Source organism: Anopheles coluzzii, chromosome 3 (assembly GCF_943734685.1).
Source record: "Anopheles coluzzii chromosome 3, AcolN3, whole genome shotgun sequence".
NCBI classification, from domain to species: Eukaryota; Metazoa; Arthropoda; class Insecta; order Diptera; family Culicidae; genus Anopheles; species Anopheles coluzzii.
In genome coordinates this window covers 16,615,212-16,639,175 of record NC_064671.1, presented here as the reverse complement: position 1 = coordinate 16,639,175, position 23,964 = coordinate 16,615,212, and the positions used below count along the sequence as shown (strand labels likewise).

At 43.9% G+C, this 23,964-nt stretch overlaps 1 protein-coding gene across 2 annotated transcripts in view; it reads right to left on the bottom strand.

The window, feature by feature from the left end:
• The window catches only part of LOC120956443 (discoidin domain-containing receptor tyrosine kinase B), a 249,148-nt gene that overhangs the window by 42,376 nt on the left and 182,808 nt on the right, over positions 1–23,964 (bottom strand). For both annotated transcript variants that reach the window (XM_049610789.1, XM_049610790.1), the window contains exons 8-10: positions 16,027–16,166; positions 10,522–10,729; positions 1,742–1,882 (exon numbers count right to left, since the gene is read on the bottom strand). In XM_049610789.1, coding sequence (XP_049466746.1) covers positions 1,742–1,882; positions 10,522–10,729; positions 16,027–16,166 — 489 coding nt within the window. The remainder of the gene's footprint in view (positions 1–1,741; positions 1,883–10,521; positions 10,730–16,026; positions 16,167–23,964) is intronic.

The following is a 23,964-nucleotide window of genomic DNA, read 5'->3' as shown; positions in this document are numbered from 1 at the left end:
TAGCCAACTGAGCCCAAGCCGAGTCTTCTACGAGCGATTGGGAACGAGCGATCGACGACGTAGGGTCCAGTGCGTTCTGGCAGTCGGTGGCCATTTAACGGTTGGAAATTAATTTAAATTGTAAATGTCCACTTCTTCTTTTCTTTTTGATCGCCTGTAAGAGCCGATCATGCCTCATTTTGCGACAGGTAAGTGGTAAGTATTACAAGTGGGCCGTAATGAGAGAACACGCGCGGCAAAGCACTAATCGATGACAACTGGGCTGACAGGACCGGTTTCTTTTTGGTCTCTTAAACTGGCGCTTGTTGTCACGAATAGGGATTACATCTTAAGTTAAGGAGGGCGCTACGCTGCTACGAGACGCTGCTTAAGTCATCCCCAGCACGAGCAGTGGACGTGCAAGAAGCAATGCAAGAGAAATCCCACACCCAACACGGTGTGCAGGCCCGATCAAACAGGTGTTCGATTTTTGCATGCATAACGAACTGTGGAGAGGTTGTAAAGTTCGTACATTAAATCGATCGATCGAAGGCGATGGAGGCAGGTGATAAATAAATCAAGCGTACAAAATATGTGCACGAACATCCAACCTGCAATGTGTCCTCTGTAGCACATATCTCCAGGCCAGTACCAGCCGTGCGTTCACAATCGTTTGATTTGCTGATGGCTTGCGTTTGCCGTGATAAAACCCGGTTTTGTGCCCCGGGTACGGGGGCGAGCTGCAGGACCGGTAGAGATAAATTCATTCTTCACTCTTGGCCGATCCACTCGCCGCCGCCGCCGAGCAGGGAGAGTGGGCGAACGCAGGAAGCGCAGCCGGCCGTTTATCATCACTCATCTTTTCATCATGGGCCGGGGCAATGAATACTACAAACAGCGGCAGGCCAGCATGAGAAGACATTATGCCGCCGCAGGACACTCGCAATGACCGGCGAGCCAAGCCGAATAACGCCGCAGCCGCACAACGATGCAGATGAGGCCCGATGATGAAGCCACTGCAGCGCTGCTCGTTGTGTCATCAAAGGGAATTGATCGGACTGGACTGGCTGCCGCTCCGGACGGCTGCTTACTGTCTCCGGGGCGCATCATCGCATGCACAGCGAAAGATCAAACTGTGCCGGGGCCCGGCCAGCACGCCGACGGCCCGACAAACAACTAGTTCACGCCGGGGCAAAGTATGTGATAATTTGAATAATTGATGAGTCACATTAGCAATGCAAATTGGTGGAAGATATTTGATCGCACTGGTAATGTTGAACGAGCGAGCCACCATCCCTCGAGGGGGGGGGGGGGGAGTGGGAGAGAATTAGACGCCGGACGATGACGGCAAACGCAAGGTAAGTCTCTTATCCCGTCCAAAGACATTGCTTCCGTTCTGGTTCTGGAGCTAATGGGAGCCTTATTACTTGATTCGTGGAGTGCCCGCATCAAACGCAAGCTGCCCGGGCCCGGCCCGGCCAACGCTTGATTGTAGTTAATTTGCAATTATTTTATGCTAAATATTAAGTAATTTCTAAGATGAATATTTGATTTGATATTGATTGGACTGCACCGTGCAAAATGGGCACAAACAATGCGGGCCCTACTGCTTTGCGGTGGCGTTCTACGGCCCCTTCCCACGATGCGCGCGGGGTAATAAGCACTGGAAAGCAAATTGGCCTGAGAATCTGGCTAGCTGTCCGTCACCTGGTTGGCGTTTTGTTATTTGCTGCGGTTGTTGAACGGGGGGTGGTACACTTACTTTGCGTTACGTGGTTCCGTTCGCCCTTGTTGACGATGTTTATGCCGGATTCGTCGCGCTGCAGCGGATACTCGATGGAGTTTTCCTGCGAGATCGAGTTCCCGTTGACTTCTTCGTCGGAGAAATTGCCCGTCACTGGTGCTGGGGGGAGAAAGGAAGAAAAAAAAACATCGGGGGTTTTGTTAGTGAGCGGTTGTGGTAATGAATGGTTTATGATTTTGCTGAGCGTAATGGTTAGCATAATAGCTTCATTTGGATGTAATATATGTACCATTTGTTACTGTTAACAAATTTACAGAATAAATAGCACCGACAACATACTACTTTGAAAAAAGATGATAATATTTAAATTCAAATTCTATTCTTCTATTTCTGAACAGGTGTCTTTTAAGTTCTAGTCCTTTTCGAGCCAATAACAGGTTCGAAGAACAATAACTTGAATGAATTAATCATAGCATGATAGTCAGTTCGGTGTATGAGGGATATCCACTCCAGGTTGAGCCCGATACGCCTGACTTGATGAGAGTATCAATGAGACACCTGAATTTGTCTAAACCATTTATAATTCCATAAAATATTCGTGAGTCATTGGGGCAAATGATAGATAGGAACAGGTTCATTCATTATTGATATACTGAAATCACCATAAGAAAGATTGTAAGGGGTCCTGCAATATTATCGATTATGAAGGTCCTCTCATGATGTTGTTATACTATTCAGGTTTTAGAGAATTCAAACAGTCATCCTAACTTAAAAATTAATGGGCCCCTTTCTGTTTCTAGATTGTAGGCTGAAATTTCAGCTCCGTCAGCTGTTTGCATTGTATAGCAGTGTTCGAGCAGCTATCAAAGTGGGTATAATATACAGGTGAGCTTAGCGCAAGGTGTATGCTGATGTTTATCGCTTCTGCTTCTGAATGAAGAATTTAAGAATGATTTGTATATTCTTCAAGCTACCAGAAAACCTGTTTGAGCAAGCCTGGATTAAATGTACTTTGATTCTAAGTTCCATAACCCGATCTCTTTAGTGCATCTTGGGGTAAATGTAAACAACACCGTGTTTTGCCATATTTTCCAGCAGGTACTCTAATCTAATTCTAGCTTTGAGGCTCTAGAGGCTGCAAATCTAGACTGAAAATTGCAGGCTAGTTTTGTGTGTGGTTTTGGTTGGAGTATTGACATGATTTCAGCCTCCAACTGTCAAACTCCATATAAAAAAACTACTAGACTAGAATCGTGAAGGTGTCCCAATATCAGTAAATGAGGTTCTGCATTGATTCTCGGTCATATAGCTGCTCAAGTGAGAATAATTGCGAATTAAAAAGATGTTAATTTCCGCTATTCCAGTTATCTTTAACATATGGTTCATAACAAGCATAATCATATTATACTCTATTGAAGAGTTGCTCCACATGAGTTGCTGCACAAGAGTTGCTGATACATGCTCCAGTACTTGATTGCACAATGATAGTGACATTAGTAAGGAAATCATGTTATTGTTCATAAAAGAGCACGAACTCCTGGAATCATCTCACAATTCAAAATCCCTTCTTGATAATGTTTATTTCGTCTTCGCTCTATGTCATCTAATTTTACGTCCCATGAAGAATCTTTCGCATCCCACAACAAGATCATGCCCCAAATCGTTCGAGGTCAACTTCCTCCAACCGTCCTTCTTCTTAAGCAAAACTTTCCACTACTTCATGAGTGCGGGCATGGCATGTGACAGGGCAGACAAACATTCCAGAAATGGAATGGAAAACAAAATCAACGCTTCACTCATTCACACGACAGCGCTCTGCCCGCTCGCGCAAGAAAGAGGAGGCAATTAATTGCCCTCTAGCGACGTGTGTGTCGCACTCGTCAACGATCCACCAACCCACGGCCGCGCGCAGCACACAAAGTATAAAACGGAAAGCCATAAAAGCCAAACACGCAAATTAGCAGAAATGTGCGCTGAAATACAAACCTCGCCCCGTCGCTCTCGTCGAGAGGGAGGCTGTGAAGAGTGCATTTCGCATATCCGCATACCGGCGGTCCTTTGAAGACGCACGGAGGCGAACGTTTTCGAAGCTCGGGTAATGAAGATTGGCTCAATAATCATTCCGCATGTGGCGCTGATGTTGGTCTGCAAAAATCTTGCCATTAATGTGCATGTGTCTAATGCAGCGGCAAACGCCGGCGTTTTCGTACTTAACCCCTTTAGTTCTCAACTAGCTTCATTGGGGAGAAGGCCTTTTGCATCTTTTAAGCAGGATTAAATTTATTATCTTCCGCAAGGCGATGCCGCGGCGGACCGTGGTGGTCAACGGGGGCAATTGCTTTCATCCGTGTCCTGCTGTCGATTGGCGAGGAGGCACTGGAAATTAATCAAAAATACAGTTGCATCGGAAGCAAACGCCCGGCGCACGGTCCTGCCGGGCCGAAGAACGCCGGCTGGAATTAATAACATAATTTGATATCAAAGCCACGGGAAAATAAACATAAATTAGCTTCAAATCCGTATAATGCATGTGCGTGGCAGCCGTTGACTCGCCCGCTCGGGATGGGGCGATGCTCCCGAAGAAGGGGTGGAGTTGGGAGCGGGTTAAGGGTTTCGGATTTTGATAAATTACCCTCGCTCCAGTTCGGGCGGGTGCGTTGGGATGCGGTGGCCCACGGAAGGATTGATGTAAGAGGATGCAGGAATGATTAACTGCTTCACGAACCACTGTACTTTCCAGAATCTGGGACTGAGGGTGAAACCGGGGACGCGTGTGTGACGTCTTTAACCGACCATGCATTTCTTTGCGCCCACCACACACCTCGTTAGGAAAGGGTCGCGGGAGTGAGATCGGGTTGTTTGATTTATTAAATTTAATGACTTGCTGCTTTTGCTGAGCGGAGCAGGGAGCGCGCGCGCGCTCCACCGAGCTAACTGCTGGCCGCCGGTGACATTTAGTGGCGTGAAGACGCATGTTTTCTTCCGAAAGTAAAAGTGCATCACGGCGTTCTGGCGCACCAATTACCTAGTAATGTTGAAGGCGTTGGAGATTTTTTTTCGCTTTGAAGAGTTTTGCTAAACCGCCGTTCTTGAAATGTTTGCTCAGCTCCCATCACCATCTCTCCCTTTTTCTGCACATCCTTGTGATGGGAGCGGCGGTAGTTGGGTAGCCGGAAATTAGGCAAGATCCCTTGCTAAATGGGGTTTGAGTGCTAAATTTAGCATTCCATGAACGTTTGCCGGTGCCGCTTCTGCTGCCGTTGACAGCAATTTATGATAGCGCTCGATTGGAATGGGACAAAGCAGAGCAGAGGGGGCGCTCGGGTCGAATGGCATGCGGAGTTGCTATGCGAAATCGGGCTACGGGTTAATAGGGATGCATTTTCTTTCCCAGCGGCGCATTGGGGAGGAGACTCTGTTTACTCTGTTCTGAACCATTTGCTGCTAAACAGAAGGCATGCCTGACGTGATTTGGAAATGGAAACAATTGAAATTGGATGTAAGGCAGAACAGGCAGTTCTTAACTTTATTCCGCTAGAGGAATGTGGTGGTTTTCTAGTCGTGGAGCTGTATTGTTTCGTGGGACTACTAATTGCTTTTGATTGTGCATCATTAGCATCACATTATTTATTAATTTGCAAACACTAAAACCCATATCTTTAAAGTAATTTACCGCGGACCCCTTGGTGTTGTGGATCTTAACACCTCATGTTGTAGATCTTAACATAAAGCTGGATAATAACTTGAGTCCATCAATTGCCTATAACAGTCCTCGACAGGTAATTGCGCCAGAAAAGAAGATTTATTAATACATTACAGTACAAAGTGACAAACTTTCGAAAAAGGTTATTTTTTAATACCTTTCGATTTAAAGGTTTCAATACCAGTCCTGGAACCTATCATGAACCCTTACTGGTCTTGGAACCTATCATGAACTCATACCAGTACTGGAACCGATTATGAACCCAAACCGTCCCCGGAACTTATCAAGAACTCATACCGGTCCTGGAATCTTTCATGAACTCAAACCGGCCCTGGAACCTATCATGAACCCATACTGGTCGTGGAACCTATCATGAACTCGTACCGGTCCTGGAACCGATCATGAACCCATACCGGTACTGGTACCTATCATGAACTCATACCGGCCCTGGAATCTATCATGAACCCATACTGGTCGTGGAACATATCATAAACTCTTACAGCGTCTTGGAACGTATCATGAACTGATACCAGTCCTGGAAGCTATCATGAATCCATACTGGTCCTGCAAGCTATCATTAACTCATACCGGCCCTGGAATTTATCATGAATTCATACCGGACATGGAACTGATACTGAACCAATACTGATCCTGGAACCGATGATGAACTCATAATGGCCTTGGAACCTATTTAGAACGTATACCGGTCCTGCAACTGACACTGAATCCTTACCGGACTGTGAACTGAAACTGAATCCATACCGGTGCTGGAACTACCCATGAATCCATATAAGTCCTAAAGCTGAAAGTAAATTCATAAAATATTTGAAACTGATGCAGAACCCATTCCAGTCCTGGAATCGATCAAGAACCTATACTAGTCGACAAAGCATACCCGGTAGTAAATGTGTAGCGGAGGAATTAGCGTAGGAAATTTAGGAGAATTTGTATAGTGATACACGGTATCTTACACAGGATTGAAGAAAATCAGCTTTACATCGGTAAGAATGTAGTGCATAATCTATTCAGATTGGATGTAAATGTCAAAACCGTATCTCAAATACTTTTAAATCCTCTTTTAGTAATCACACACATTTACAGATCTACCATCAGGCATTAAATTAAGCATACGTACTGCTTCATACTTAACCAATGAGGCAGATAAAAAATATTACCAAATCAAAACCATGAATCAAACGTGCTTAATCCCACCGCTAATGCTTCGATCAATAACAATCTACGGCGCTGCTACGGGCCTTATAAACGAGCAATAAAAAATAATAAATAATTGCTCGTTTAGCATGCATTTTTCATCCCGATACGTTATTATCTAATTAATTTGCACACAACATACGTTGCCCTGCACGCTGGCCAAACTCTCTCACGGGCAGCAAGAACGGCGAAACACCTTTCGAACAACTTCAACACTGCAAGGGCAAATACACACACATTTCAAACCGAATGGAAAAAGAAAAATAGTTTCCACTTTTCGTGTTTTGTGCCGGTACGTGAAGAGGCACAACTTGCAATAACTTATCCACCGTTGGTGATAAACGGCTCTCTCTCAAAAGCGTTCGCTCGTGTGTGTGTGTGTGTGTTTATTGGTGCGCAAGTATGAGCATGAATCTGAGCACATTTTTACACTGCGCTGCGCTTTGAACGTAGAGTTAAACCATCAACACGACCACCTTACACCCGCGGTACACAATTTACACCACCAGACCGCATGCTGCTACTACCACTGTACTTGTCCACCAGCCAGCTGTAATGGGTCACAAACCGTCTTGACCGTCTTGGCTAGGACCCAGGGAGGGAGGGAGTGGGCTGATTGTATTTCTTCACGCGTTCAAGATGGTTTGCTTCATCACGCGCGCAGAAAGAACTGGCTGGCGCTGCGTAAACAGTGGTAAGAAAGTGTTCGCTGCATCTGGATGCACGCGGAAGGTATCGGGTACGGGGGTTTGCCCAACACAAACAGCGTCTTCAACCAATGGCCACCGATTCACACTCGAGATTGACCATCATAAATATCCGCTTTGTTATAGATCAGTTACTTAAACAACTTGGCACCACCGGTTTTACCCCCACCTGCACCGTTGCAAGCACAAATGGCGCAGCAATGACCACAGACGTACAATTCGCGAAATGCATTCCGTCGCACGGCTGGATCCCAGATCCATGGTGCCATGGTGGTAAATGGTTGCCACAAACAAAACAGCTCCAGAGCGGAACGGAACGGGTTCATCGTCATCCTCATGAAGCGGGACACTCTCGCTGGGGTGCGGTTTTGCGTAAAACTGGCACACGGCAGCGCCCGGACAAACTACCAGGTTTGTGTGTTTGTGTCGCAGTTGGGACTGGCAACAAGACACGAGCGCAACCATCAACCGGAGTATGACAAACAGTCGAGGATCAAACACAAATAAATAGCCAGGCCGGGTGTTATTTATGCGATCTTTTGAATAATTTCACCCTATTTATTACCATCCCGGCACGAAGGCCCGATCGTTGCAATGGTTGTCGGTGCGTTCTATTGCTGCGTTTGCTGAGGTTAGGATACGCCTGGGTAATAGATTCCGCAAAAGACTGTTTCTATCAACTCTTCGAGAGCGCGCGCGGGCTCAAACTGATTGCGAAATCATTCACCGAAAGGACAAACATTTCCCCTCCTGTGTGCCGCTGCATTGTTACAGAAATAAAACCTGCATCCTCCTCTTCAAACACACACACACACACAATGCGCAATAGAAAAAGAGAGAGAAAGAGTGAAAGGGAGCGCTAAATTTATCACTGCAACAGAGTGAACGGAGGCTTGCAAAGATCGCTCGCGCAACGGCAACCAGACCGCGGAAGAAACATAACTTCCGTTCATTAAAATCTTGTTAAACCAACAGCACATCATTCATAGTTGGAGTCCCGTTGGGGATGGGATGGTCCTTTTTCCTCCCCTCCCCCTTTCCGATCACTGAAATGCACTCTCACACGCCGGTTGCCTTACGCGCGCGGTTGCATGGGGCGCGTAATGTTTGCGCAAATGCGTTCGGGTACCGCGCTAACGATGTGGGAAAACATTACCAGCGCGCCCGGGAGGTGAAATTGGTTTCGTTAGGTTTGTTTTCACAACGACGCAAAGGGGGATGGGGGTTTCAGCAAGAACGGCACGAGAGAGAGATTGCTTTTGTTGCATCTTTTTCTATTCTTTTTGGCTGCAAGATTGCACACGCAGTTGTTAAAAGTGTATTTATGCTGTCGCACTTATGCTTGTTGAGCTGTGTGATTGAGTTAGCTAGTGCAAGTTGGAAGGAATCGCTAGCGTTTCAGATTCACTTCCGGTGGATCACAGTATTGTTTTTATTGTCTTTTTGTTGGAAATATGTCGACAAATTGTTTAGTAAAATTCATACGATTTATACTTTATTTTTAGCTAACTTGCTTATTAATCACATTAATAAAGTTATGTAATAAATAAGTAATTGAATTGTAATTAATCTTAAACATCTGGTTATCCGCTATTTGTTGAATTTCACTATTTTCTACAGAGCTTAAATTGTAATTTGTTAAAAGACTCATATCTTTTCTGCCCTTGTTTGGCTATTTATATATATCTGTTCTGGGTTTTAATTGAATATTTGAGTTCAGTATGCTTTATGCCGTAGGATTCAATTAAATTTTTCAATAAGTTTCAAATTGGTTTTCACATTTTTCATTTTTTCTTCAGTTATTCTGGATGGAGCTCAATTTGAATTGATTACACATGTTTTTCTGATTGGAAAAAACATATTTTACCATACCTATGTGTTATCTGTGTAGTTTAAGCGTTGTTTTAGTAACTTTCAAAGGTTACAAAAACATGTTTTTGTAATTCTTCGATTAATGAAAATAATGATGTTCAATATTTTGAACAAATAGTTTTAAAATTAACTGTTAGAATTAGAAACAAGCCATAATCTATTAAAAAAAATTCTGTATTTAAGGTATTTATTGAAATAAATGCAATTCCTAATGCTTGATTCTTCTTCTTATTCTTCTTATTTGGCACAACAACCGTTGAATGTCAAAAACCTGCCTGAACCACTAGTGGCTTTGACTTTCAGTAACTTTTTTATTACCATAGTAGGATAGTCAGTTCTACACATGTACCACGGTCCCTTCGGGGCTTGAACCCAAGACGAGTATGTCGTTAAGTCGTTCGAGTTGACTACTGTATCACGAGAATGGCCTCAAAGCTTGATTATTATTTTAAATTTCACTTTTTAAAAGATACTCTAACATGTTTAACACTCATTTTCAACAAATGATAAACAAACTGTAAACGATCTATGCCAACCGTGATAGTATTGTCTATCAAAAACCTTCCTTAGCACCGGTGACTCTTGCACGCATCATGCGACTGCCTCTCTTTCGCATTTGCTATAACAACATTGTTGGCTGAATACGCCCCAGTATGCGGTAGGATTTGCTGCACCGTACAGTTAATTTGATTATTTCGCTACAAATTGGTCACCAGCGTCGTCGTGTGCATGCGACCGAATCGGTGTCAGTTCTGTGGTGCAAGTTGCAACAAGAAAAAAACACTTGTTAAAAAAGAAACAAATTGCAAACAGCTCTTTAAGGACGCACAGCCAGCAACAACACCACCTCGTTAGTGGGTAGCTGCGACGCATCGCACGAATGAACACATTCACGCTTTCGTGCATCTTTCGCGTCTCGCCAATCGTGTCCGTCAAGGCGTACTGGAAATGATGAGCTGAGCTGGGCGAGTTTTGATTTGCTTATCAACTGCACTGCCCAGTGTATAGTGCATTAAATTCTAATAAAAAGATAACGTTCCAATAAGCTTGACGAGCAGCGTAGCGGAAAGCAAAAAACGGCAGCATGTTCAGATTCTAATTAGAGTGTAGAGTTGTTGGTGCGGAAAGGGCAATAAACATGTTTTTTTTTAAATAACAACACTGTTATCTGCTTGACTTTTAGACAGTGTTGCAAATGGCTTGAGGAAGTGTCTCATAAAATCAAATATATATATATATATATATATATATATATATATATATATATATATATATATATATATATATATTTTTAATACACTTACCAGAGTTGAACGATATTTCACTCAGCATGATCCAGCGCAGCGCGAAGTAGAGATGGATCTGCACGTACCGACCTACCCGGTGGTGTAGCTTGATCGTGACGTCACGTGCATTTTCCATGACCGTGTCCGGCATGTAGGAAAACTGGACCGGCTCACCGGTAAAGTGCTGTCCACCGATGCTGAAGAACACTTTCGCGTGCACAAAAACCTGTCAAAGAGAGAGAGATAGAGTAAAAAATTGAATCAGAATTAAGTGTTTTAAGCAGCTACAATCTTAAAAAAAGATGTTCTTGATATAATGCAACAACTAAAAGCTTAAGCAAGGAGCTTTTTTGTACTTTTGCAGGAAACGTCTCATTAAAACAGCTCCGTAATGTCAATTAATCGTAAAGTGAAAGTAATTTCACGCCATGCCCTTTTAATGATGGATTTGCAGACGTCCCTATCTGGGCAAGGTGGTAATGCGAAACAGCTATCGGATTGTTTCGATCGCACAGAAGAACACACACACACACACACAAACCTCAACCCTGAGAAGCTACTTCTTTGCAACGATTGCTCGCTAAAAACTAATTAGTGTGCACTTGTTCGTCTTGCAGTCGGGGCGATTTAAACTTCGCTCATGACATGGATGCTTTGGGAGAAGGGTGGGAATTTATTAAAAAGAAACAGAACATTGAGAGAAAAAAAAATCAACAGCTTCTCTAGTATTGCCAGAGCCCCCCGTTTCCGCCATTTCCGCCTTACGCGGGCGCGGATGACGTATCGATGGCAATAAGCAGCTTATGAAACTGGAGCCGGCGTGTCATTTTCCTTAATGGCACCGGACCCGGGTCTCGGGAAATAGGGGTTCTCGGGCGTCTCGGGGCAATAAAATGGTGGCAGAAAACGCAGCACTCCAATTGGCAGGAGCGATGGAAGCGGAGAGCAGGAGATGGTGGAGAGAAAAAATCCTCGACGATCCTTTTAATTCCAATCGCTTCTCGAGCGACGTTTATTAGCACAATAAGCGTCAGCCGCGACTGAGGGAAGGAGCGAAAGGGAGAGCAAGTGGACGATAAAAACCTAACGTTGCCAATCGAATCGGAGCACTCCGATAAGGCTCCGAGCGAGGGGGGTGGGCACCGTGACGTCCTGTCAGGAGGATATAAAATTGACAGAATCCAGCAGGAGCACTGATGGCGACAGAAGAAAAAACAGAAAAAAAACACACACAGGGAAAATCTAGCATTGAGGGGATGAAAATTCCTCGTTGAAAATTAGCACATCCACTGCTAGATTGTGTGCCGTTCCCTTTACTCTCCGAGTGGGCCAGCGGAGCAGCTATTTAACGACTTTTTCTAGGAAGTCGCCGGCAGATGGAAGATGGAAATGTCATTGCCGTTGCTGTTGCTGTTGGCACTATTGCTTGCAGCAAGTATCGTTCGCTGTGCATGAGAGCTTACACTGGATGCAGGGACATTTTCATTTTATTAGTTTGCGACATAAAGTAAAGAATCTGTTAGAGTGTGCGCCTTTTTATTTACATTGTCACTTCATTAGCTGGAATGAAACGATCGCGCATGAGTTGGGTTTGGGGAGAAGCAATTGGGTTCACGATAGGATGAAGGGATGGGCAAGTTTGATTGAAAAGCGATTTACGGATGAAGATACCAACCGGGCGGATGAAGTTTTCAACGAATCTACGATGCAATTAACTTACACAAAGCTCTTATTCGGTATCGATAGTTTATTGGATCTTTTATGGAGAGAATGGATTCGTCACAGGACCTTCTCCCCACAATAAGCTAAAAAAAAAACTAAAACTAAAATAAGGTTTGTGACATCAGCGAAGCAAGTATAAAATAAGGTCTTCTGGTAGACCTCCAATTCTGACCCTTGTTATTGTTAGTCTTATTCCGATTCCGGCAAAAACGGGATTACTAGTTCCACCCAGAATCAGAGTCGTCCGGAATATCAGTTGTACGAAGCCCAAGTCGGAGTCAGAGTTGTTCGGAGTTGGAGTCGTCCTAAGCAGGAATCTTCCAGTGCCAGAGAGTCGGCCGGAGTCAACCGGAATCAGAGTCAAACTAGTGTTGGAGGTGTCCGGAGTCATCCGGAGTTGGTCAGTGTTGGGTCGGCATTTAATTTTCGCTTTGTGGGTATACATTGTAAACAGTGTTTTATTTGACTCCAACTGCGGACGAATCCGTAGACTCCAGACGGCTCCAAATAATGCTGTTTAGACCTACTTTCCAAAGTCGGATCCAAAATTTACAGATTCGGGTTGGAGTCTACCTCGAATTTTTCACAAAAACGAATAACATAGTCCAGACTCAAATTGTCAATGGATGTAACAAACAATTATTTTTACGACGAGCAAACATTATACTGAAAATCATTAACCATTAACTAGGGGAATGTTACGAACTTCAATAACCGTATCATTCTTCCGTTTGGTTTGAGCATTTTCATCCCCTTTTTGAGGACGTTTTGTCTTCACCTAATTAAATTGACTTTCGCTCTTTTTTCTACCTCATTGAGCATGATTCAAACGACGGTAACGGTGTTTTTGCTTTCAATTTGAGCCCAGTTTTGGGGATTAAGCTGCTTGGTGATGGGTTTTGGTGTACAGGAAGGAGTAGATGTTTATTTTCCGTACAACTCCCAAAAAAAACATTGCAATTTAAGGGCCCTTTGAAATGAGCCCTTTAAAGCCATTCGACCTTTTCTTCCTGACCGCATGAAAGGATTAGTTTTTCCTCCACTTTAAACATCTTTTATGCCCGCGCGTTTGCGTTTCAATCCGTACTAAAAATGGTGCTTTTCGTGTCTTGTGTGTCTTTTTCAAACGCGAATGCAGGACAAGGACTTGTGCTTTTCGTCCCGCAAGCGACCGCGCCCGTGTCTCCTGTACGCCCGTTTCGTTAATTATATTTTGCCGAAAATTTATTTTAACGTCTCGAACAATTAACGAGGAACTAAGTTTTATCATGAATTTTCGGCGTACCTCACAGGACGAAGGACACGAACCTGGCACTGCGCCCGGCGAGCTGCAGGAAACTTTGCCATACTTTTTTGGCGTTTGTGTTTGCGACTCTTGAGAAGCGACCTCCAAAATGTGTATGTGTTAGTTTGGGGTATGCGTTTCTCTTTTTTTGGTAGCTCTCCTCTGTTCCATTCAACCAGGTTGCAGGTTGATTTCTTGCTTGATTTTTTGCCCTCCGGCAGGGCAAATCTTCGAGCCAACCAGCGCACACACAAAAGTCATGAATTGGGAAGTGAGCGGAAAAAGGTAGTACGGTGGTGGTTTTTCTTGGAAAACAACTTTTTAACAGGCCACTGGTGGAAACTGGAACTGCAGCAGGCATAATGAAAACAACCAACAACACAAACTGGAAGAAAAAGAGGTGAAAAACCTCGAAAATGGTACGCGAGGGCAAAGAAACGTGGGCAAAAATTTACGAACCGAGTCCAATTATTGATACTTAGCATGTTGGCGCTAACCGGGAAAAGGTCGGTGGTAGGTTGAATGGTTGAAAACAGGACGTCCACAGTAAGCGGGAAAATGGTGCGCACGCTCTCGCTTCTGTTTCGGCACTGATAGTCGTCCCGGGACGGGTTTCTGCCATTGAAAAGAACAACCAACCAACCAACCCCCATCAACAACAAAAATAAGTAAACAAAGAAAAAGAAAAACCCCTCCAGAGCACCAAAATTTCAGTTAAGAAGATTTACCCTTCATTAGGCTGACTGCTTTATGCTCGTCCTCGCTTCGCCGCTCAGTGCGCCATGGGTAATGAGCAATCGAAAATGATGTTGGGACCAAAAGGCGACTCTTCTAACGAGCCGGGTGGGAAAGGTGCAGCAGCAGCAGCAGCAGCAGCCGGCGATAAGAGGTTTTGCGCCAGCAGTTATGCGTTTTGATAATTGTTTATTGATATTTCGACTGCAAAATACGGTGCTGTGCTGTGATTGCTCCGTTGGAAGCGGCTGGGGCTCATTACTTTTGCGGGTTGCCGCGGTTTTGTGGAAATAAATCATACCCAAAAATGGGGCAGAATCACGCTCACGACTGCAAATGTTTTCCTTATCAAAATGCCATCAAAGCGATATGGGGCAGGGCCGGCGGCTAGGGGCTAAGGAGGTGAGGTTTGACGACAGCCAGGCCGGGAAAAATAATGACTGTTAAGGGAGGTGGAGTTCGAGCGGGTTCGCATTAAAATTGCTCGATTTTTTTTTTTGTAAAGAAAAGATGGAAAATTCAGCGTCACTTTGAAGAAGGAGTGCGTCTGTTTCCCTCCCTCCCATCTCGATTGGGACAATTTGTTTAATTTGATGTGGTGCGTTTAATGTTTCGCATTGTAAGGGCAGGACATTCGCCCGTCTGTAGCGAGACATTCAGGACTCGACCGTCATTAGAACTGCCATCGGAAGGATTTTCTATTGATAGTAAATTTTAAGAAAATGGGACACATTTTCATATTTTTCCTTCATTACTTTTGGGAACAGATGCTTAATGTATGATAAAAAAAGGAGAAAAAATAATTGTTAGGACATTCATGCGAAGTGTACGAGATGCTGAAATGCTAAGCCATACAGGGGTTTTTTTCATAATTGCGAGACACTTTATTGACTCTTTCTTAACGGAAGTGAACTTTATGTAACGAGTAATGGACGGGTGTTGTAAATTCCTATTGGATTCTAAATAAGGTTTTACACAAAGGGTGCCGTAGAGTCCAATTCCCATAACTACTTTACTTTCATTAAGAAAGAGTCGAGGAAGTGTCCCAAAATTATGACAATCTCTATGAAAACCTTTTTGGAAATAAGTATCAAAGTATCATATTGATTATCCATTGCATGTATTTAATTCTTATTAATCAAGTTCCAATTTATTGGCGGATTCAAATCTACTTTTATTTAAAGGATTTCCCTCTGTTAAATAGCAACGACTAGGACTTCAATAACAGTTGAATTACTAAACAATGGTTCAATACAATAGACCATTCAAGAAAATATGAATGACTATTTGTAAGCAACGTGTCATGGCAGTAATCTGAATCAAAAGAAGAATTAAAAAAATCTTTTCTTTGGTTTTTTTTAGAAAGAATGACAATTTAAAAACCGTTTCAAAACGTTTTATTGATGAAGAACCTGCTTACCGTAAGGAGAAAGGACCACATTTATTTGAAAACTTTCAGTAATATTGAAATGATTTGAAACGACACACCAAGACATTCTAATGCAAAAGAATTATTGCACCTTATTTTTACCCATCTCAAGGATTGTAAAACATGCCTGTACACCGGGTGTACTCCGTGCCATAGCAACTGCCATACACAACAGCAGCAATACATGCTAGAAGCTGGAATTTAACCACACCTGGGCGACAAACGGGCTCGAACCGAACACTTAATGCGATCCTTCAATATACCACACCCGGGAAACCAGCAGTGGAAGCAGCAAAGCAATAGAAAACTGTACAGAAACACACACACACAGACACAAACGCTTTCACCTTACCTGTACATCCTTGCTGAACATGTTGTTGGTGTGCAGCACCATGGAGCTAAAGTTACGGACCGAGTCAAACTCGAACACCATCTCGACCGGTTTGCCGGCCCAGCCGAGTGAATCATTACGCCAACCGACCCAGTCGTATCCTGCAAGTGAAGAAATGGGAAAACAGAGAAGGGGGGTTAGTGGAATCTACATAAAAAAGGGTTTGTGGGAGGGATGAAGTAGAGAGAGTGACAGAGAAAGAAAGAGAGTCAATGGTGGGTTTCTGGTGAGCATATTAAAATTTATGTTCCTACAACATGTGATACTTTCCAGGTATTTGCCAGCTGCCTGGGTGGAAGTAAGCGAAGAATAAGAGACACAAAAAACCCACCCTTTTGGCAAAAGAATTCCACAGCGGGGTGGCGAATGAAAACGAATAAAATCTTCAACCGGAACAAGCGGGCTTTCGTGCTGGGGTAGGGCTAGAACCGTAATGTTCCTTGGAGCATTCCCGGAATGCTAACCGTGTTGGAAGCGACACACACGCTGCTGCTGGCTCGAGAGGTGCAACACTCTTTACTGCACTTGCACGAATGCAATTGGATGCTTCACTGTGTATGTGTGTTCCCATCTTCCCCCCAAACAGACAAACACACACACATATAAACACAAGGGAAAGCATCAAATCTAGTAAGCACTTCGCTCTTTGGTTCTTCGGGAAAGCGGGGGCTGGAAAACATCCGGGGTCGCTGTGTCAGACACCGACAATCGGATCCGGTCCCAACGATTGCTGCCGGAGTCAAGTGGGCTGCAGGGTTTACTGCACCAGAGTGGGGGGAGAAAAAAAAAACTGCATCATGCACTCAAGAGAAGAACAAAGGTCGGTGAGAATTGCTGTAGGTATTCTGATACCTTCCCGTGCACCGAAGCGCTTGTGATAACCATCATCCCGCACGGCGGCAAAGCGATGGATGATAATGGTGATAATGATGATGGAGTTGACGGTGATGGTCATGAATTTACATCCACTTTCCGCTCACAATCTGATACACTGTCAGCAGGAGGAAGTGTGCAGTTTGCTTTACAGCGACTGAAACAAAGAAAAACCCGTAGCCACTCTTTCTCTGCCGCTGATGCTGATGTGTGGTCAAGTGAAGTAAACACGTTTGATCGATTGCAATTTGACTGCACTTTGGAGAGCGGGGAATGGCAAAGGATACTTTCCTAACGATTGCAATACCCAATTCCCAATTCCCATGTAGTGCAGGAGAGCTTGTTTCCAATGTCGGAAAATCTCACTAACCTCAACGCCGTCCTGAATCAAACCCGACCGGCGGGAAAGGATCATCGTCCCGACACAAGGGAAAGCCATTCTTGTAACCAGCATCAGAAGTGTTGGTACCCGGGCAGCATGGCAAACCGGCTTTATTTTGTCATTTTTCATCTCGGGGAAACCTTTGGGATCTTTGACCTTTTCCCCCTCCCCTCTTGCCATTTGCGATTCGAAAGGATCAGCTCTCGACCAGTGACCTCGGGAGTCGGGAGGGGACTTAGCTTCCACAGTGCCTTGAGACGCCACAAGGACTTAACGCTGACCATACGCTTGAAACCCCGGAACCCCATGTGCACTCGATGGAATGTAGCCCAAGTTTTTTTTTTAATCATGCTTTCTTCCCTTCTTTCACTGTTCAATAGCCCGTGTTTTTTATCCCTTTTTTTTGGAGGGCGAACAGAACGAATCCTTTCCGGTAGTGCACTTTGTAGCGAACGAGCGGGAAAGAGCAGAAAAGTTGCTCCTACAGCTCGTGAAGTGAAGGTTGAAAACCGGGACCCGGGCGAACGAAAGCGTACGAAATTCTTTACCAAATACCAAATCCCTCATGCTGTACAGCTGCAACAGCTCCGTTTGGCTTAATGCAGGAACCCGAACTTGATGGTGAAATAGCAGCCCGGTGAGTTTGAGGTGAGAATTAAAGCAATGGTCCGCAAAAGGAAACAGAAGCTTTTGAAGCTGAAACCTAAAGGTTTGAGAGGATTGGAGTTAAAGGTGAGGTGTTGGAGCTTGGGAACTAAGACACTTTAAGGTTTTGTGTCTGGAGGGAGAGTTCAATTTTTGTTAAATGGAACCCCATACATTCAACACCTTCTTTTGGATGGAGAGCTTTCGAATGTTTTTTTTTTTCGCTCAAGCGCCTCCAAAAGTTACAATAAATGAAAACCAAACTAATTACGGTGAAACAATAAACAGCCGCCATATTAAAACGGCAGCTCTCCATCGTTGTACTGCGCACTCCCGCCAAACGGAGCTGGATAGGTTGTATACTCCAATGTAAAGCGCGTGCTTGAATAATCATTTGTTTTTACAGTAACTCCAATCTGCCATACATTGTTACGCGGGACCATAACGCGACCTCCATTGACGAACCGACACGATTTCTAATGTACGGTTTTTGTTCCCCACTCACACAGTTGTTTTTATTTCATTTTCCATGCTCACAGCAATACACACATTTGTCACAACACAACGCAGAACAGAACGCTCGGTTGAGCGCAAGGAAACCTCGCGCACCGTACTCGGGAAGCTCGGCTGCGGATCATCCTCAATTTCATGTGCCGAAATTTCCCACGGGAGGGAGCATGTGTGTGTGTGTGCGAATCGAAAGCCCATACCAGCGCTGGGTGGCTTTGGTAGGCGGGCCGGTTGCCAGCAACCTCGCACGTGCGATGATGCGTGCGTTGCTATGGTGTGTTTGGTTAAGATCACAGACACGCGCTTTGCGCCAGCGAATGTATGGCGACAATGGCAGCTACCCCGTCTAGGAGGCGGTGAGTGAGTGTGTGGGTGCGTGCGTGAGTAAATTATGTTAGGATAGGCTTTGGCGGTAAAAATGTGCCCGAAATCACGGCGTTTTCCATTGCGCTGCAAATATTTACCTTTCCTTGGAGATGAGATTTTGTATGAGTGTGTGTGTTTCTTCTGGCAAGTGTTTTTACTACGGTTTTGTGTTTTTTTTGTTGCGGTTGGTGCCGGGTTATTACTGACCTTAGATTAGAAATAATATTATCTCAAGCATTGGAAGATAAATACCTCTCATGTTGTTTATTTGGAATTTGCAATCGATTTATAAACGATTCGTTTTTGGAAGAAAAACACGAAAAATGATTTAATAATTTGACAAAAAGTGTTCCATTTTCGCACAAAAAATTGCTTCCATTTAATTCCACCTTGAAAAAACATCGCTTTTTTCAAGTAGAATGCAACGAAGATAATGTGGACAAACTTTATAAAAAATGCGCTCCTTACCGCGTGCCATCGAAATTAGAGCAATGTAAGAAAGCGCACGTGAAGATCTCCACCCGACAAGAAAACGCTCCTTAACCAGAAATAACTCAAGCGAACGTACACGGTGTGTACACGACGTTCGAATGCCTCCCTCTCGAGTGGTAGGGAAACCGGGAGAGGCAGAGGGAGAGAGAGAACGATCCAGCAGAGTTTAGTGATGCGGAAGGTACGGTGTGTTTGTTTTTCATTAAATTTATCTCCGGGAAATATTTTTAATTCAGTGCAAACATAAGTGGGTTAGCAGTGTGGCTTGGAGCTTGGAGCAAATGGTGTAAGCGCGTTGGCTGGCGAAGGCTAACACGCTGGTTCGAGGGGGAGACAGAGGAAACGAGCACAAAGAATGGCACATTTTCCTTTTGTCATTTCCATCGCTGGGAATGTTGAAAAAAAAAACGACAGAAAGCTTGTACCTCGTCCCTGTCGTCTTGTTGGAATTGTGTTGGAAAGCTGTGGCCGTAGATATGGGTGAGTGCTGGATTTAAAGGTATTTTTTCGCGTGCTTTCTTTGTAAATGTGCAAAACACTCCAATGAGAATAATGTGCAAAAAAGTCGTTTATTTTTTGTGGGAAGTTGAACTATGTGAGGTAGTTATTGGATCATTTATCGTTGAACTTGAGGTTTGTTTAAACAAATTATTCAAATTAGAATGACTCGCTACCATAAGAAAATGGCTAATAGCTTAATATGTACCTTAAAAGCATAGTAAAATAACCCTAACAACAAAACCCTTCATTACGAAATATATTAAAAAGCATAAAGTAGTATCAAAAGATCGATCATTTTGGAAGTAGAATCACAAAAGTTTTCCTCACTTTTTTGCTAGCACCACTTTCTGCCTAATGCACGGTACTGTTTGCTGTGCTTTTTATCAAACATTGCGCTGTTGGTTCACCATCTTTCAACCGGTCCTACCAATTTGAAGCCAAAAAAACATGGTCGCTATATACCTTCCCAACACATCGCGGAAAGTTTCGCAAATCGAATGGAAAACTGTACCCAGCACTGTCATAAAAAAAAAGATAATTTCATTTCCCTTCTATCGCGCAACGGCTACAATATAGTTGCAATGATTCAAACCATCTCGATTTCCTAGCGAAAGACAACAAGAGCTCAAAGTGCCTAAGCGCGTACGGACGTTGAACGAGTTGATATTGGTATGCGTGTGTTTTTTTGTTGTTACCTTGAGCAATCAGAAATGGTTCGGAAGTGAGCAATGGTACCGAACGGTAGTATCGATGGCCGAGCGATGATACTGTAGAGCAATCTTGAGCCAAATGACGTAGAGGCTTTTGGAAAAGATTGAAAAGGCCCAGGAGTACTGAACGTTAAAAACCAAAACGCATTTACTGCGGAGGAATCGATTTTTCTTTTAAATTTTTAAAATTCTTTATTTTATTTTTCATTTTTTATTCTTATGACATGTGACAGATTTTAATTATAATTTCACATAAATAAAATGATTTAAATATTTCAAAACATTTAAAATACTTTATTTACGTCAGTGCAAAAGTACGAAAACATTTAATAAAATTAAATGGTAAATGTAAAACCTTCAAATTCATCTAACTTGAGCCCTGCTGAACGAAACGGTCAAGCCTCACCTTGAATCGAATGACAAAAAAGGACACACGAAACAACATTTTCCAACAAATACCGGAAGCATCGCAAGTGCCGATGAAATGATCATCCATCCCCGGGTTCCAAATTCTCCCTGAGCAACCGTGGTGTGTCCGTTGCGCTGGAAAAGCATTTCCGCGTGTGCTTTTATTTGTTGCCCCGTGTGCGTGTAGAATGTGTTCCGGAAAATATCCTGCGGCCAAGCATATGCGCACACCCATACACACACTCACGGTGTGTCCATCCGTGACATAGACCGCGACATACGATGACACACCGCGAGCGCGCACACCGAACGTGCCGGAGATCCGTTCCGGCGGAAATGTTCAACAGATTTTCCAAGCCCAGCGTAGTAGTGCCCAGTGCCGGCACATGAACCGATGTTGCCGGTTGAACGGGTTTTTGGGCCAGCAACCAGGCGTTACACGGCAATGTTGTAACGTTGTTGCGAGTGAAGTGTGTAGTGTGTGTGTAAATGTGTGTAAGGTAGAGTTGATCCTGCCCGGCAGCAGCACCACCGTTGTGTGCTGCACTTTATGCAACGCGATTAGATGCATCGATCCGGAACTATTCATTCATGATCTGTCGTTTGGAGATTCGGCGTTCGGGGGGGGATGCGAGATAGGGGAGATGCGAAAGCAAAGGGGGAAATGGGACGCTTAGAAATGAGATTGGCTGCCGTTGCTTCGACCGGAAATGGTGCGACTGCAATCGAGTGAATTGAATCCAGACCCGAGTGGTGCCAGTGGAACTTTGGAGGTTTTGTTGAACGATTTTCGGAAATTGAAATTCGTACCCACTGTAGTGTGCATGTGCTATCGGCACACGCGAGTGGCCACTTTCGGAGGCTTTACATTTGCTTCAACATAATGGAAAAGAAAGGTACAAAAAAGTGTGATACGAAAGGAGGCAAAATCGATTTTACCGCTCCGAATGTGGGGACACTTTAAAATGCCACTCTCTTTAAGGACAATAACTTACACTCGTCCTGGAGCACGGTAAGAGGCTAGTGGGGTAAACTCTCCATAGGATGCTCCACACGGAACCGCAGCACCAGCACCGGATTGGCTAGATTAGAAGTCGCTCCGTTGGCTCAATATAATGATGTCCTTCGGGCGTGTGTCGTCCAACAGCAGCTTCCCTTGGCGCCCGCAGCCGATTGAGTTTTCGCTTCTCTTCCCTACACTACTTTTATTTATTTTATGTACATGGACTAGGACACCGGAGGCGAAAAAAAAAGAAAGCAGATAAGGACATCGAAACCACATCCGCAGATTGTTACATGATAAGGCAAACGATCAGCGCCCTCCGCTTCTCGTTAATGGCCGGTTCCATCTTCCGGTTCCGTTTCCGGCGCGTCACAGCAATCGTTTGCACCCTTTTGTGTTCCGTGGCTTCGAAGTTGCTTCGGGGGGAGTGTTTCTCTCTCTCTCTTCTTTTATGTTTTTTTTTGGTTTGGCCTTCTCGCTATCTCTCTCTCCCACTCTCTCTATTCAAATTCAAAACTACCTTCGTTGGCATGCTAACGAGCCATCCTACAACAAAGGGAAAGCCACTGAGTGTGAGTGTGTGTATAAGAGAGCCATGAAAAACGGACACCAATTTAAAGGAGCTCCACACAATCCGTACATCCGTCACTATTTATTTCTTTTCCATGTGTAAGAGGAGGGTTAAAAAAAAGGAAAATACACTATATCCTTTTGTGGCTCAAGTGGGCTGAATGGGTCACACTGTCCGTCCCCTCCTTTTACGGGTTGCCATCGCCATGGATACGTGGAAACCACCTGCACACACACATGCACACGCGTGGGGGCTTATTGCTAAGGTGGAATAAATTTCCCAGAAATTCCCCCAAGAACGTGTCCCTATTTTCTTGAAGCAATCAACTAAACGGCACCAGCCCGGAATGGTTTTTAACATTTTTGCCACCGCACGGTACATTATGGAAACACGTTTTTCAATCAGTTTCGGGTTCGTTTGCAGCAACACAGACGTGCAGCAATGTTCAATGCGGAAGTAGCAGAAAGATAACGATTTGTACCGCAACTAAAGCACTTCTTCCTCCCGCTGCTGCTAGAAGAAAAAAAGCGAAAGCGTCCCGGTTTTACGGCGCACCGCTCAAGACGCGATGTTTTGATATAATATTTTAATTCGTTACCTTCCTTACCAGCTGGGAGCGCGAGCGTCGATAAAACGACGCGTCGCAACATTGCCGCATTGTCTGCACCCCCCTCCTCCCTCCATTTTCTTGGGGCAAGTTTTCAACGACTTTGAATTACAAACGACGTTGCGGTACAAGGGATGGAAAATCGTTCTTTGATAGGTTTTAAAATGGCTTTTTCGTCTGTTGATGGTGGTGGTGTTGTTGAAAGGGAAACCTTACGACAAACTAACGAGCATTCCATGTTCTGGTGGTTTTTGGAGCGGGATAGGGAGTGCGGGAGGAAGGAAAACTCTTCCTCTGTGGAGTATTTCTTCGATCCTTTCCGGTAGATAGTATCGATTGTGTAGAAGGGATAAGATATCGATGGTGCTTTAAGGTGACGTTGAAGAATAGAAACACATTTATTGGACGGGGGTTTAGCGACTAACAGTGGTGGAAGGATATTTAATGGTATAAGCAGGTTTTCCTATTCATGGCTTTTGATTCAATAATTTAGAATAAAACAAATGAAATTTAATTGGTTTTCTAATAATTAAATTTATAGCAAAATAGATAAAAACTATAAAAGGCTAGGGATAAAACATTGCTTAAAAAATGACAGTCAAGTGTCTATAATCACAAGAAACCGCAATTTTGCTCAAATGTGGTATAGAATTTATTTGACAAGCCTTTTTCTATATTGAATTCATGTTTCATTCTAAGTGTTAATCGTTTTTGGGTTTTAGTTGCATGAGAAAATTAGAAAATTGCATGGAAATAGAATAATATTTCTGTTTATCGATAACCTTCTTTATTAAATCTGTCTTAAATATTACAAAGAGAGAGGGAGAGTGA